The 16,525-nt window shown below is 39.3% G+C and overlaps 1 protein-coding gene and 1 long non-coding RNA gene across 6 annotated transcripts in view; one reads left to right on the forward strand and one right to left on the reverse strand.

Moving 5' to 3' along the window:
* ADGRG2 (adhesion G protein-coupled receptor G2) overlaps window positions 1–16,525 on the forward strand; it is a 114,644-nt gene that overhangs the window by 43,181 nt on the left and 54,938 nt on the right. For 4 of the 5 annotated variants that reach the window (XM_059678560.1, XM_059678561.1, XM_059678562.1 and 1 more), the window contains exon 3: window positions 1,558–1,673. In XM_059678560.1, coding sequence (XP_059534543.1) covers window positions 1,559–1,673 — 115 coding nt within the window. In that variant the 5' untranslated portion in view covers window position 1,558. Of the gene's footprint in view, window positions 1–1,557; window positions 1,674–16,525 lie in introns of those variants that run through there. The other variant, XM_059678564.1, reaches the window with a different exon arrangement.
* Window positions 1–16,525, reverse strand: part of LOC132223329 (uncharacterized) — a 107,251-nt gene that overhangs the window by 29,412 nt on the left and 61,314 nt on the right. Inside the window, exon 2 of the long non-coding RNA XR_009450463.1 lies at window positions 15,155–15,295. This is a non-coding gene — a long non-coding RNA (uncharacterized LOC132223329). The remainder of the gene's footprint in view (window positions 1–15,154; window positions 15,296–16,525) is intronic.

A 16,525-nucleotide genomic window follows, 5' to 3' on the forward strand; every position in this document is an offset into this window, starting at 1 on the left:
TGCCCTCAACCCTATAATCCCTGAACTCCCTGACCCTGTACATACTAGGTGCAAAATAGATATTATTTGACTGAATGAGTGAAGAGTACAGCTAGCATTTATAGTGCCTTCACGGTACCAGCCATTATGCAAAGATCTCTTGTTAACACAACAACACTATCAGGTAGGTTTGTGCTCTTATTACAATTTGCTAAATGGGGAATCTTGGCCATTTAACATAACCTGTCCAATGTCACTCAGACATTGAGTGTCCAGGACTTGTGAACTCCTCTCTTTAGTCTTCACCGCTGCACACACACTCTATCTTAATTTGGTAGAAGGCAGAGTTGGCAGGGTTCATGGGTGACCTGTGGCCTGGAGCTCTACCAGCTGAGAACACACAGCCTGGACTGTCCCAGCCACTTCCCCTGTGGTCACATAGAGGAAGCCTTCTCATTGGGCTGTCATTGCCTCCTGCTGTGAGAGGAACAGACACAGACAGCATTTGCAATTCTAATTCTGTGTGCCTAGGCCCTAGCTCCTCTAAGCCCCTGTCCTACCTCCACCACATGTATCTCATCTAGTTAATTCCTATTCAGACCTCACATCTCATCTAATGAATGTTGGCCTTCAATAAATATCTGTTGAATGAATGAATAAATGACTGGTAAATGAGGTTTTTAGATTCAGTTCTGATGTAAACTTTGCTTTTTAAAAAAATATTGACTGTCCTCTTGACTACTAAAAATGGAAGCAATAATAATGAACTAATATGTAATTAAGAGGAAATGCAATGTACCCATCCTTTTATAATCTGAGATATAAACAGGAGTAGATTATTTGTAAGATTCTGTGATCCCTTCTAATTCTTAGCATAGTTTTTAACTAGCTTTTTTTTTGGTAATAATTACACAGGGTGTCCCAAAAAATGTATACACACTTTACCAGCTTATAGCTCAGTTTTGAAAATGAAATGCATTTTAATAAACACTGCCTTTATAATAATTTAAAGTGTGTGTATACAGCCCAGTCAGCATTGCTCAGTGATTGAGCGGCAACCTGTGAACCAGGAGATCACGGTTCAATTACCCATTAAGGCATATGCCCTGGTTGCAGGCTCGATCTCCAGTGTGGGGCATGCAGGAGGCAACTAATCAATGATTCTCTCCCATCATTGATGTTTCTCCCTCTCTCTCTCCATTCCTCACTAAAATATATTTGAAAAAATAAAGTGTGAATATACATTTTTGGGGGACACCCTATATATGCAGTATTTTGTGTTTTTCATTTCTTCTTGATATTTTGCATGTGTTGATGATTTCCATAAATCCACATGGACAACCTTACTTGTCATTTTTAACATAATATAATATCCCATTGGGTGGTCCTCCCCTAATAAACACAGGTTTTGCTTTTTTGTAGCCAGTGTCCACCTGGCATTGCCAATGATTTGGAACTACAGTTATTTAAAGGAAGCAGGATTGCAGTTTGCCTTGGTTGAGGAAATGACCTTTTGGTATTGCTCTGTTGTAATTATAGCAAGATGTGATGATATATTTTCCCCTTATTTTATTCCAGGATGTTTTTCTCTGGCGGGCAGTGTGGCCATGTTGGCAGACCTGAAGAACTTTTACTGATGTTCAAGATATTCCTTGTCATTCATCTTCATGTTGTTTTGGCTACATCCCTGGAAGGTAAGATACTTGTTTTCCTTCATTGGTGTGTATGCATGTGTGTGTTTATTTAAGAATTTCTTACTGTGGTAAAATAAACATAACATAAAACTTACCATTTTAAACACTTTAAAGTATACAAATCACTGGTATTAAATATATTTGCAATTTTGTGCACACATCACTACTGTTCATTTCCAGAACATTTTCATCATCTCAAATAGAAACTCAATACCCATTAAACAATAACTTCCCATTCTCCCTCCCCCCAGTCTCTGATAACCTCTATTCTTTCTGTTGCTATGAATTTGCCATATTAGTGGAATCATACAATATTTGTTCTTTTGTGTCTGACTTATTTTACTTAGTATTATGTTTCTGATGTTCATCCATATTGTAGCATGTATCAAAATTTCATTCTTTTTAAAGGCTGAATAATACTCCACATTTTGTTTACCCATTCATTGTTGATGGATATTTGGATTGTTTCCACCTTTAGCTATTGTAAATAATACCTTGAACATTGGTGTACAAGTATCTGTTTTAGTCCCTGCTTTCAATTCTTTTGGATATACATATGTAGAGAGAGAAATTGCTGGGTTATTTGGTAGTTCTATGTTTTACTTTTTGAGGATCTGCCAAACTGTTTCGCAGTGGCTGCACCATTTTACATTCCTACCAGCAAGGCACAAGGATTCCAGTTTCTCTATATCTTCACCATCACTTGTTATTTTCTGTTGTTTTGATAATGGATGTGAAATGGTATATCATTGTGGTTTTGACTTACATTTCCTTAATGATTGGTAATGTTGATCATCTTTCATATGCTTATTAACCATTTGTATATCTCTTTTGGAGGAATTTCTTCAAATCCTTGGCCCATTTTTTAATTGGGTTGTTGGGGTTTTTTTGTTGTTGAGTTTTAGGAGTTCTGTATATATTCTGGATATTAATTCTTTATCAGATCTATGATTTACAAATATTTTCTCCTATTCTGTGGGTTGTCTTTTCACTCTCTTAATAGTATCTTCTCTTGCACAAAAGTTTTTAATTTTAATGAAGCCCAATTTATCTATTTTTACTTTGTTGCCTGTGCTTTTGCTGTCGTATCTAAGAAATCATAGCCAAGTCCAATGTCATGATTTCCCCCTAAGTTTTCTTCTAAGAGTTTAATGTTTTAGTTCTTATGTTTAGGTCCTTTAATCTAGTTTGAGTTCATTTTGTGTATATGGTGTAACGTAAGGGTCCAACTTCATTCTTTAGCATGCATATATCCAGTTTTCCCAGCACCATTTGTTGAAAAGACTGTCTTTTGCCCATTGAATGATATGGGCACCTTTATAAAATATCAAATGACCCCGTATGTGAGGGTCTGTTTCTGGTATTTAATTGTGGTTTTTTTTTAAGTATCTATTTGAAGACACTTCTGCATGGAAATTTAAGAGAGGTAGAGAATCAGCGAAATGAAGCAGATATTTCAGAAAACAGGATCTTCAGAAGATTATGAAACAAGGAGAAAAGGTATCTGAGGAAGGCAGTAAAAAGGCTAGAAATCCTGGGGCTGCAGTATCTATGGGTACAACTGCCAAAATAATACAGTGTGATGCAAATGTAAAGAACACTCCCTAGGAATGTTATTTAAAAAAAAACATCATTAAGGACAAACAGAGAAATACATTTCTTATTCAAAAAAGTAGCAGGACCAAGGAGTCTTCATTGGCTAAAGCAAATATCTACTAGGACCAAACAACAATAGCATAAATAAAACAATACCCACAACACACATACGTGCACACAAAATCAGTGGAGAACTTCCCAACAGGGTAAAACACAATTGGCAGTCCTTCAAAAAGTAGACACTGGGGCATGTTGTCAAGAAGCCACAATAGTTTATTTAAAAAATGATAAGAGCTAAACTTGCACTGACTGCTTACAATGTGCCAGGTTCCTATGTGCTTTATATACATTCACTCTCTTAAGCTTCTCAACCAATTCTATGAAAGGGAGAGTCTAGTCTTAGCCACATTTCTTAGGTCAAGAAACTGAGGCTCAGAGAGAGAAGTAACTTGCTCAAAGAAGTGTCTAAGCAAGGATTTGTACCTACCTCTGAATTTTGTGCTCAAAATCATAAAACCAGGGAATGTGTATGAGAATCACCTTGAGAGCTTGTTAAAACACAGATTTCTGGGCCCTTTCCCGGGGCTTTCTAATGTAGTAGTGCTGGGGTGGGACCTGAGATTTGACATTTCTAACAAGCTCCCAGGCAATGTTGGTTCAGAGATTACACTTTGAGAACTGCTGCCTATACAACTGGCAGAAGTAGGGAGAACAAACTCCTCCAGATATCAATCATGGGATACAAATTCTGGTGTGGCCATGTGACATTCATGTCAACTATGCTCACATATATCATCTTGCTGTGGGATCGGCAGAGCAAAAATCAAATATCCCTACTTTACTGATGAGTAAATGTCCCCAGGGCATCATGGGTTAGGAAGTGGTGGAGCCAGACAAGATATTAGATCTTCAGTCTTATGTTTCAGTGCTTTTTCCACCACAGGGTTAGATGAGGAATGAAAGTGGAACAGCAGGGGGAAATCATCAAAATGAAAGCTGCTTGGTAGAAATAAGTATTTTTGGAAAAGTTTGTTTTAAAATGGTGAAACGGGGCAGGTAAACCAGAAAGTGCATAGCTCTGAAACAAACCTGAGTAGGGAAAAATCTAACTGGATGCTTAAGACTGCTGATTGTTTTCTTTCTCTCTCTTCCTTTCTTTCTTTCTTTCTTTCTTTCTTTCTTTCTTTCTCTCTCTCTCTCTCTCTCTCTCTCTCTCTCTCTCTCCCCCTCCCTCCCCCCCTCCCTCCCTCCCTTCCTTCCTTCCTTCCTTCCTTCCTTCCTTCTTTCCTTCCTTCCTTTCTTTCTTTCCTTCCTTCCTCCCCCCTCGAGAGAGATAAGGAGGGGGAGAGAGAGACCAGTATAAGAGAGAAACATTAATTGGTTGCCTCCTGTAGGCGCCCCACAACCTGGGCATGTGCCCTGACTGGGAATTGAACCTGCAACTTTTTGGTGTATGGGACTATGCTCCAAGCATGTGAGCCACCAGCCAGAGCTGAATTTCTTGCTCTGATTGTCATATGAATTGATTTCTGAAAGCAGTGGTTCCCAAAGTGTGGCCCCAGACAAGTAATATCAGCATCACCTCGGAGCTTTTTAAAAGTGCTGATTGTCAGGCTCATTCTAGACCTGCTGAATTGGAAACTCTGGTGGTGGGGCCCAGCAGTCTGTGTTTTAATCAGCCCTCCAGATGATGTTCATGAATTCCCAAGCTGAAGAATTGGTTAAAATATTTCTGCTGACAGCATGATATAGTAGAAAGATGGTGAGTTTTAGGGTTAGAGCCTTCCCCATGTCTTCCACCTGCTATTTGCATAATTTTGATTTGCCACTAGACCACCAGAACCTCTGTTTCTTAATCTTCAAAATTGGGGCAACTGTGAGCTCCCCCAATGGGTTCTTGTAAGACTCTCTATGCTTAAAAAAAGAAAGCCCCATGAAGACAAACATTTTTCTTCCCCTCCTCCAGCTTTATTGACATATAATTAGCATATAACATTGTATATGCAATGGTTTTTCTGAATTAAGTGTTTAGGAATCTAGAAAGGGCTAAATAGAAGTTTATTATTGTCTTTCAGAACTCCCACTAAGAGTTCATTATTTAATAATCACCTTGATATCACTTACCATGTCCCAGCCATTCTTCTGAGCCCTTATAAAAGGCTAACTCATTTAAAGCTCACTCAGTAACCCTTTGAAGTAGGCACTATTATCAGCTCCATTTTATAAATGAGGAAACTGAGGCACAGAGAAGGTAAGCAAGTTGCCCTAGATTAATCATTTCAGTTGCAGAGCTGCGATTCAAACTCAGGCCATATGACCCAATCTTTATGTATTTAAATACTGCACTATCTTAAACTCTCTGCTATACTAGGCTCAGTAGCTTGGTGGTAATGCACCTATAGATTAACAATAATGGGAGAATCCATAATTGTGAGAATCACTGAATGCTAGATTGGATCATCCAGATGACTCACAGACACCATCTCCCTGAACAGCTTTGAACTGATGCAGGTTCTCTTCAGTTCAAAATGGCTTAGGTCTGGTCTTTGATGAAGATCTAGGGGACCGACCTACTGCTTCTACATTCGTTGTGCAGTAATGAGGGCCTGCTATGTGCCCAGCATTACCAGCTGCTGAGAGAACATCATTTCTGACTCCAGGGAATTTACATGACAGTTGAAGGTACATAATTATGACACACGAGAACAACACAAAGTACAATTAAGTCCTAAAATGTGAGTCAGTGCTATAGGACTCTAGCTTACAGCCTTTGGCCAAAAATTTGGATTCGTCTAGTTAAATGTCATGCCACCAATAGCAAGTGCTATTGGTGCCCTGTCCATATCCCCTGGCCGACCCCAGAGGTCACCTATAGACAGAACCTGTGTATGCTGATGGCTGCCATGACTCTCTGAGAATGATCTGTGCCCATGGGACCATGCTTTGCCTATGTATGGAAAAAGCCAGAAGTACCAGGGAGTTAACACCCCACAACAGTGAGAGATGGGAGTTGGTGTTTACCTATGCCAGCTTCCTGATGGGGCAAGGTGAGGTGTGCCCCAGTTGCCCATAGTAGTAACCTGCTCATTAATGTACCCATTATTCACTTTACTTCCTTTCTTATCTCTTATCCCTACTTCCTCCCTCTGATTCCTGGGGCCATCCCCATTTGGAAACACTCATTTTCCAAGGTCCAGCCAACTATTACTACCTCTATAAAACCTGCCCCGACCTCTTCATAAGAATTAAATCTCTCTCCCCAGTGCTCCTTTTCCCCCATCCATATCTTTTTATACTTGTCACTTTGTATCATGTCATTATGTACTTCCTTAGCATCATGAGTCTTTTCAGTGCATTGTTAGTGTCAGGTGAGAAGGGAGAATGGAGGTTTGATGAGGTGGATGGGAAACTAATGGGAGGAAAATTAGTGAGCACTGAGGGCCTGTTCAAGGCCATGCCCTTTTAGGTACTTTATGTACATCATCTCATTTAATCTTCATAAAAACTCTTCATGGTAGATATTTTTAGTCTCAGTTTGCTGATGAAGAAACTGAGCATCAAAGAGATGAGGTCATTTGCCCAGAGTCACACATCTTGGAGGATACCCAATCGGAATCTGTAGCCTGTACTCTTTATACTATACCAGGCTGCTCAGTAAGTGTCTGAAGACTGAATGAACATGTCACTAAGGCATGAGGAGAAGATGAAGAGGGAGCCTGGGGTAAGCTGCCGGAGAGCAGCCATTCCCCCTGGCTCTGGGGAATCTGCACTGCAAACACAGTAGCTTTACACTGGAAGCCTGAGAGATGACTCAGTAGCTCTTGACAGCAAGGAGAGATAGGTCTGACCCTCTCTTATTAGGCCACTGGCCAACAGAGAGAATCCTTAGAATTTAGTACTTCCAGTTGTGTGACTTAGTGTTGTTTAAAGGAGTCATTCTTGATTTATCAGAAGCCCAAATGGACAGGTAACTATACTTATATTTAGCCTCTAGCTCTCCCAGACCATGCCAATGACTTTCTTTTCTTTCTTTCTTTTTCTTTTATTTTTTTAAAGTCCTTGAAGGAGGTCTTCTTTTAGGTACAACTATTTTCCAGAGGGTGAGATGACATAATAGTGGAAGATAGTCATAATTTCATTCTTGCAGAATTGTCTTCCCCATTTGGAAACAATTACAAATTTGAGCCAATTTGGTGATCTCATAAGCTATAATCCCCAACATACTCTTTCTCTGGGCTGGACCTAGATCTTTCTGTGCTGTTCTGTGCTGCAGGCATTTCCAGTAATAGATTCCTCTATAATTCCCCATTCTTCAAGGCCTCACTGTCGTGTTTCCTCTTACCCTCTCATGCTTTGTCCATCTAAGTCTTGGTTTTTCCTCATGCAGCACATGTTAGAGCTGTAGGAGGTAGAGTATATGCTCCTAAAAGGCAGGACACCTATCTTTTTTAAAAAATATATTTTATTGATTTTTCACAGAGAGGAAGGGAGAGGGACAGAGAGCTAGAAACATTGATGAGAGAGAAACATAGACCAGCTGCCCGCTGCACGCCCCCCACTGGGGATGTGCCCGTAACCAAGGCACAGGCCCCTGACCAGAATTGAACCCGGGACCCTCCAGTCCACAGGCCAACGCTCTATCCACTGAGCCAAACCAGTCAGGGCAGGACACCTATCTTTTAAAAAATTATTTTCCAATTACAGTTGACATATAGTATTAAATTAATTTCAGGTATACAACAGTGATTAGACATTTATATATTTTAGGAAGTGATGCCCCTGATATTTCTAGTACACACCTAGCACCATACACAGTTATTACAATATTATTGACATATATCCTATGCTGTACTTTATATCCCCCTATTTTTTATCTTTAAATTCTTTATTAGTTAAGGTATTACAAATGTGTCCTCATCCCCCCCCCATTAACCCCCATCCTTCCCCCCACTCATGCTCTCATCCCCCTGTTGTCCATGTCTATTGGTTTGGCTTATATGCATGTATACAAGTCCTTTGGTTGATCTCTTCCCCGTACCCCCACCCTCCCCTACTTTCCCTCTGGGGATTAATAGTTTGATCGCTGTTTCTCTGTCTTTGGATCTGTCCCTGTTCATCAGTCTATGTTGTTTTCTATATTCCACAAATGAGTGAGATCATGTGGTATTTATCTTTCTCTGACTGGCTTATTTCACTTAGCATAATGTTCTCCAGTTCCATCCATGCTGTTGCAAAAGGGAAGAGTTCCTTCTTTTTTACCTCAGCGTAGTATTCCATTGTGAAGATATACCACAGTTTTTTAATCCTAAATGCTGATGGGCACTTAGGCTGTTTCCAAATCTTAGCTATGGTGAATTGTGCTGCTATGAACATAGGGGTGCATATATCCTTTCTGATTGGTGTTTCTGGCTTCTTGGGATATATTCCTAGAAGTGGGATCACTGGGTCAAATGGGCGTTCCATTTTTAGTTTTTTGAGGAAGCTCCATATTGTTCTCCACAGTGGCTGCACCAGTCTGCATTCCCACCAGCAGTGCAGAAGGGTTCCTTTTTCTCCACATCCTCTCCAACAATTGTTGTTTGTGTACTGTTGATGATAGCTCCCCCTATTTTTTATAACTGGCAATTTGTACTTCTTAATTCCTTTCATTTTTTTTTTCTACCTATCTCCTCAACGCCCCTCCCATTTGGCAGCAGGACACCTGTCTTGTTTGACTTTGTCCTCCAATACTAAACCCAGTGCTTGTCCCTTTCTCTCTCAATTCCATATCAATAAAGATGAGGTTATAAATACCATGGCATTAATCTGATCCTCAGCCAATCTTGCAACCCCCAGAATCTCACTCCCCACACATAGGCATGAGGCCACTTCTGTTGGGCCCTGATCCTTTTGGCAGGTAGAAGTGGTGACAAGGAATAATAGATGCTCTAGATAGATTGAGGTACTGAAGCACAGGGCATTGTGTCCCATTTTCTACTTAAAACTGGTGAGAACTCCTCACAGGATCCTGTATATCAACACAGGGCAATGATAGAAATGAGAAATGGTGGCATGGTGTATTTAGGCAGAGAGAAGGCTAGAAATGGTATTCTCTTTAAGTCTTTCTCATCTCTTGTGTGGCAGGGTAGAGACTCTAAATTGTCCTCATGTCCCTAGTGGCTAGGTTTGTTGAGAGCCAGAGACAGGGACAGAGCTGCGAAGATGATGGTGTGGACAACTTAGACCAAGAGCCACATGGAGGATGTGACCGATAGTCAGTACTGAAAGTTTACACCTGGGTCAATAAGAGGGGGACCCCAGGCCACGGTAGGATTCTGAGAAACTAGACCATGGTGCCCAATGGACACAGCCTTTGGCAGTGGATACCCTTGAACCCTGCAGGGTGAGGATAGATCTCTGGAGAGGACATTGAGTACCTAAGGTAATCTATTAGAATAAGTTGATGTTCCAAGAGAACACAACTGTTGAAATGTACCTTGATGTGGGTACATCTTTAAGGAAATAACATGAAATACATTGCTCTTGGCAAGAAGTCTTGTGTTCTTATAAGATCACAGTGCTGTAAAAAACTATCAATATAAATTGAGGATGCTTTTGTAATGATGTCTGTGGTAATTATGCTAGTTTTCAATATCAGTATTCTATATGACCTTTATCCTTTCCTCTTCTTTTCTTTCAGGAACTCACACAGCATAAAGTAAAAGTTACTCTCTTGTTACTATGGCATTTGATATAGGATAGAATTTTTTAAATTCTAAGAAGAGAGAAATTAAGAATATAAAATGGACAATAGTCTTGCTTTAGTGAATAAATTAAAATTGCTTATAATTATAAGCAATTATCTGATTAATTGAATAAACAAGAACTGAACACAGAGCTGTGTTGCATTTCAACTATATAGCTTATTTTTGCCTTGTTCCTACTATAAAATATGATTTGTTATTATACTGAATTGAATTCACATTAAGTCTAACAAATTCTGGGTTTTGATGTATAGGCAGGGGGAGATGAGTTTGAATTATTGAAGAATTTTCAGTTATAGGATTTTTTCAAAGTAGAATTTTAAGACTTTCAAGTGGGTTGTACAATAAATATTACCAGGATAAAAACTCTATTTAAGGCCAGGAGCTTTGTTTTATTCCCTGCTATAAGCCAGTGTCTGGCATATAGTAGGCCTTGAGAAATTGGAAAAAACAACTAAATTTTGGGCAAATCCCTTCATGTTTCTGAGCTTGTTTCCTTACTTGTAGACTAACTTTGTATCTAGTCTTTTTCCTACCTATGGCCTATTTTGTAATTCTTTTCTTCTAGTGAACTCCAAGTCCTAGAACAGTGATGGCGAACCTTTTGAGCTTGGTGTATCAGCATTTTGAAAAACCCTAACTTAACTCTGGTGCCGTGTCACATATAGAAATTTTTTGATATTTATAACCATAGTAAAACAGACTTATATTTTTGGTATTTATTTTATATATTTAAATTCCATTTAACAAAGAAAAATCAACCAAAAAAATGAGTTCACGTGTCACCTCTGACACGCATGTCATAGGTTCACCATCACTGTCCTAGAAGATACTAACTTTCAAGTAATTTAAGTAAAAATGTTCCCATTTATGTGTTGAGCAAAGACATATATAACTGTATCCAGTGTGTGTAATCAGCAGCAGAAAAACAGTACGGGTGTAATTTCAAACAAAGCAAACATCACACTCAAAATTTTTCATGCTGTCTATTGTGGGTAAATAAACAATTTTTGAAATAATGAAATGTAGTACAAGGGACTACCTTTGCCAGTTTTCTAGATTTACAGTATTGTACCAAGTCATCTTCAAGTCTCTTAGAAAAGGATTTCTATTAACTTAGTTTCCTGATATGTAATGTGAATAAATGGAACTCCATGGTCTTTCTAAGAGGCCTTCCTATGGTCCTAAGCTATCAAAATTTAAATTAGATAAACACAGTTTTATAATAGATATCCTCACCAATCAAGCATTAGTGAATAGATAAGAATGTTTTATAGTCAGAATGGAAATCATATACATGCAAATCTTGGAAAGTAACCATCTTTTTTACTTGATACCCTTTACATTGTTTACATTAAGAAAAAAAACACCCAGTTTATTACATAAATGTAAACTTTATCCAGGGACACAAAATCATATAGTCTGAATTAATTATCATTGTAACTTATTGTTGGAACTGCGATAAAATACTTTATAAATGTAATGTAATTATATTAAAAGTAATCAACCTCATTTTACAGATGAAGTCATATAAGCAGAGAAATGTTAGAAACTTACTCAAGACAGAGCCAGGATTTAAACCCAAGTTGGTCTCTCTCAAGAACCCAGTCTCTTAATAACATTTAAAGCTTGTTTAAGGAGGTATACTCACTCATCCATTGGAAATAAATGAACATGGGCATTTTATTCATATGAAAAAGATTACCAAGTCAAGAACTAGATGTTATTTAAAGTGAGGAATCCCATATCAGACTTTCAAGGCTCATGACAAGATAAAGACATATAAGGAGAAGACATTAGGACAGGAGTCACAAACATTACAAAGGCCTAAGGGCCTGTTAAGGTTCTTGTACCCAGAAGTGCCACAGCAAAGATTAGGCTTCAAAATAGAGGCAACTCAGAAATACTACATTTCTAACTAAGTAGGATGCAGCATAACTATACATAATCCCAGCCTTTTGTAGCACATTTTACTAGTATGTATCTATTTATAAAACTAGTTCATCATGTGGGAGTCCTACTCTTTTTTAAAAAATATATATTTTTTAATTTTTTACAGAGAGGAAGGGAGAGGGATAGAGAAAAACATCAATGAGAGAGAAACATCGATCAGCTGCCTCCTGCACACTCCCTACTGGGTATGTGCCTGCAACCAAGGTACATGCCCTTGACCGGAATCAAACCTGGGACCCTTGAGTCCGCATGCGGATGCTCTATCCACTGAGCCAAACCAGTTAGGGCGGGAGTCCTACCCTTGAGGTTCATGACAAAACCATTATATGGATGTTTGTTGAGAACAAAACCTGGGAGGTGAGTCAAAAAGAAGGGGGTATTTATATTTACTCTCAAAGTGGCAAAAGACTTCTCTGATTCACACTGATTACCTGACCTTTGACCTTGTCAATGTCATGACAAAAAAACAAGAGAGAAAACAGTAGGTTGGAAGAATGATTTTAGCATTTTGTGCCATCATTGGTTTAATGGGTATTAATTACTCCACAGCATTCAAATTAAATCTGATGTGGAAGCTCACCAAAATTTTTTTTTCTTCAGCACATATAAAGACTCCATTTCTCAGCCTTCTTTGCAATTAGTGGCCATGTGACTGAGTCCTGGCCAATGGATGTGGGCAGAAGCAATGTTTGCTACTTCCAGGTCTAGCCATTAAATATCTCCCACCTGATTCCCCTCATTGTTTGCCTGTTTCATGTTGCTCTCCAGAGCAAATTTGGAATCTTCATATTGAAGATGGCAGGGCCTCTGTCAATCTGGGTCCCTGAATGACTGTATGGAGCAGATACCCCTCTCTCTGCCCTACCCTGCCTTCCACTCTAGGCTATTGATTGCACTTTACACATGGAAAATAAACTTCTACTTTTTTAAGCCCCTGAGATTTCAGGTTTATTTATTGCAGCAACTTGCTTTACCTTAACTAATAAATTTGAGAGTGACCCTTTTTCACCAGGGTTGTTGGTACATCTCATTGTGCTATTGGAAGGAGGTGAGGTAGGCATCTCTTCTTTTTTGAGATCATATAAGAAACCAGGTTTATACAATCTAAGAAAAAGTCCATTATGGTCACTGCTAAGGTGTTCATTATCCAATCAGAAGAGAGTCATTTGAGAGCAGGAACCTCCACCAGAGCCACCTACTCCCTTTGTGCCAACCTAGGCCACTGGGACCTTCACAGTATGGCATGTAACTCTGACTGTAACAAGGTCATTGTGCTTCAGTTTCTTTATTATAAAGTAGCAGTACCTCTCTCATAGTTATATGCAGATTAAATGAGTTAATGCATGTAAAACAGATGCCTATAATGCATCTGAGACATTGTAAACATTCAGGAAATACTAGCCATTATCACTAGAGACCATCACTGTATAATATAAATTTTTTTTGTGATAGTGGAAGTTAGATATCTATACTGCCCAATATAGTAGCCACCAACCACATGTGGCTCAAGTGCTGTTGAGCACTTGAAAAGTGACTGAGGAACTGAATTTTAAAGTTTATTTAACTTTAAATTTAAATAGCCACATGTAGCTACTGTATTGAACAGTGTGGTTATAGACTATTTGCTCTAATTGCTTCAGAACTTTTCTATTTCATACTGTATAAGTCAGGGTTCAATCACAGAATAAGAATCACTAGACACACACACACACACACACACACACACACACATTTGTCAAAGGGATTTGATCTTATACAACTGTGGAAGCTGGTTAAGCAGTCTCTGTAAAGCTGTTGTCTTCATATCTGATGCTAGAACTTGACATCTGTGAAGAGTAGGCAGTAGGGAAGGGAGCATGTATATAAGATGGGGAGAGCAAGAACAAGCTGGAAACCACAAGCACGAGTTGTAGCCACAAAACAGACGGAAAGCCATGTTAGTTCTTGTTGCCTGTGAACTTTCTGCAGAAGCTGAGCCCTTCAGCACAAAATTAAATACATACCTGGCCCAAGAGTCAGAGAATCCAAAGCTGGTAGCTCCCTCATATTAATGACGTGAAGCACTTGATAAATGTCAACATGTGAGATCTACTTTACTTCTACCCAAATCTCCCACAAGAAGCTCTCTTGTGTTTCATACTACCCAGAAACATACAGAAAAAGGAATTCTGGAAATGTAGCTCAGCCTAGCCATGATGTTACATTACAAAGCCAACACACATACTAGGAAGCCAATGAGCTCAATTTTGTATCTGTTAATACTTCTAAATAAAACATAATACTAACATCTCCCAAGGCTATATTTAGTTGTTTATGTTCTGAAAACTGGCCCAAAGATATTCTGAAGATACATACAACCAGCCAACATTATTTTTTAAAGTTATTCTTTTTCATTTGTTCTGTGGTTTAGAATTTTCTCCACATAAGCCCACATTATTATAATCAGAAAAGAAATTAATGTTAATTTTTAGAAACCAGCCTATGACCCCTAGAGAGACTGTGCACCCAACTAGAGGACAACCTAATAACATCATGATCAGCTGTGCTTTCCAATTTTTCCCTGAAACTTTGCTGAGTCTTGACTTTATACAAGAACTTAGGAAACAAGGTATGGTCACCAGATCTGAAACCCTTTGACTTCTGCCTCTTTCCTCACATGTTTCTAAAATGATCCCAAGGCCATTTTGAAAATCCCAAAGGCAGTTTGAAACAAATAATATAAAGAGAAAAGAAACTGAAGTGGCAGTCTTGCTCAATAGAAGGGAGAAATCATTTTTTAAAAAGTCACTAGGAAAATGAGAAATAGAGAGAACCTCACTGTATTAATTACTTACATGAGCAGTATTTACTGTATATTCTTCTCAATGCTGTAATAGTAGTACCTATGAAGTATGTCTTATTATGATTATCTCCATCCCTATTTTCTAGATGGGAAACTGAAGTATCAGGTGGATTATGTAAGTTACCCAAAGTTACAAAAGTTGTAGAAAATTAATAAGTGGTGGATTTGGACCTAGGCTGTCTGAGTTTCAGAGTCTAGGTTCTTAACCTTCCTACCACACTTGAGGGATTCAGGGCAATGTCACATGGACTGCTGGGGTTTGAGAGGTTAACTATTGGCAGCTGACTCCTGCTTTCCCCTCACCCCCACATCCCAATGACCCCCACCCCCAGATCCTCTCATCTTACCTTGTAAGTATCTGTTGAACTTCTCTTTTCATGCCAGCTTTTGAAGCACAGGTTCAAGTCCTCATCATGTCTTGCCCAATTTATTGCTGTAGCCCACTCTGGCCTTCCCACTTCAGATCATTCTCCTTGTTTATTTCATAGCTATATAAAAAAAAAAACATTGTTCTGTCAGGGTCCGGAGAGAGGGGAGAATGGGGTAGGGGCTGGTGAGAGGGGAGAATGGGGAGTCCATTTGGTACTGAGTCCTTATTAAAGGCTCTGAACCTAAACTAAGATGCCAAGCCATTATTGCTCAACTGAGAACTGGCATAGAGTGGTATGATCCAAGGAAGACCAGAAACTCTATATCCTAACCCATAGTGCCCTCACCTCCATCTTACCAAGTGCTTCTGCCATAAAAAACTCTCACTAACTTATAAATTACAGTTGCTGTGGCATGAAAGAACATGTCAACCAATAGCAGAGTCACCCTAGACATTAGTAGGACTCATGGAGGAGGGTGCACCCAAGCAATCATTGCTTTTATAAACTGTATTTCTTCAGGAGGAAACAGAGATAATCCTAGAGTATGCATTCTCTACAGGGGCAATATCACCCCCATGGGGGTGAAAATTGGTTTTTGTAGGCCAAAAAAAAATCTTCTATATTACAGAGGACTGGGACTAGGATGAGGCAAATGAGGGGTCTAGGGCATGAAATGTTAGAAGACACCCACTTTTGCAGTTTTGTGTGTGTTTGTACACACATAGATAATAATATATGTACTCATTAGTTGGCAAGGAGTGCTGTGAATAAGAGAATGGAAAGGGTCAGGCTAAGGGGGAAAGTGCTGTGATTTTAAAGAGTGGTCTGGATCAACTTCTTAGAAAAGGTGACATTTGAGCAAAATTTGAAGGAGGTGCCAGGGCAAACCAAGGGGCTCTCTGGATGAAAAGTGTCCCAGGCAGAGGGACCAGCAATTGTAAAAGCCCTGAAGTGGGGATATGCCCTGTGTATAGGGAAACAGCAGGGAGGCTAGTATGGCTGAGTGATGAGATCTGGGTTAGAGGGTCATTTGTTTCATGGGAATGTGGAGAGATTCCACAAAGAAGCAGGGTATAACACCAGTGTAGTAAGTGTCCAATAAAGGCAGTCTGCCTCCCTCCAGCCAGCCCCCTGAAGCACTAAGCCACATTTACATATTGGACTGAAATAGTTCCAGAAGCTATCAGCCTTCACAAGTAGAGTGAACACAAATCATGGCTAGCATTATGTGCACTGGCCTTGACCAGCAGCCTAGATTACTGTCTATGTATCTAACTTCAGGGGTACCAGGAAGGGGGGATAATGCCCCAGTATCTCCCACCTTATCCTTCCTAAAGTGCACATCCC

This window comes from Myotis daubentonii, chromosome X (genome assembly GCF_963259705.1).
Source record: "Myotis daubentonii chromosome X, mMyoDau2.1, whole genome shotgun sequence".
NCBI lineage: Eukaryota > Metazoa > Chordata > Mammalia > Chiroptera > Vespertilionidae > Myotis > Myotis daubentonii.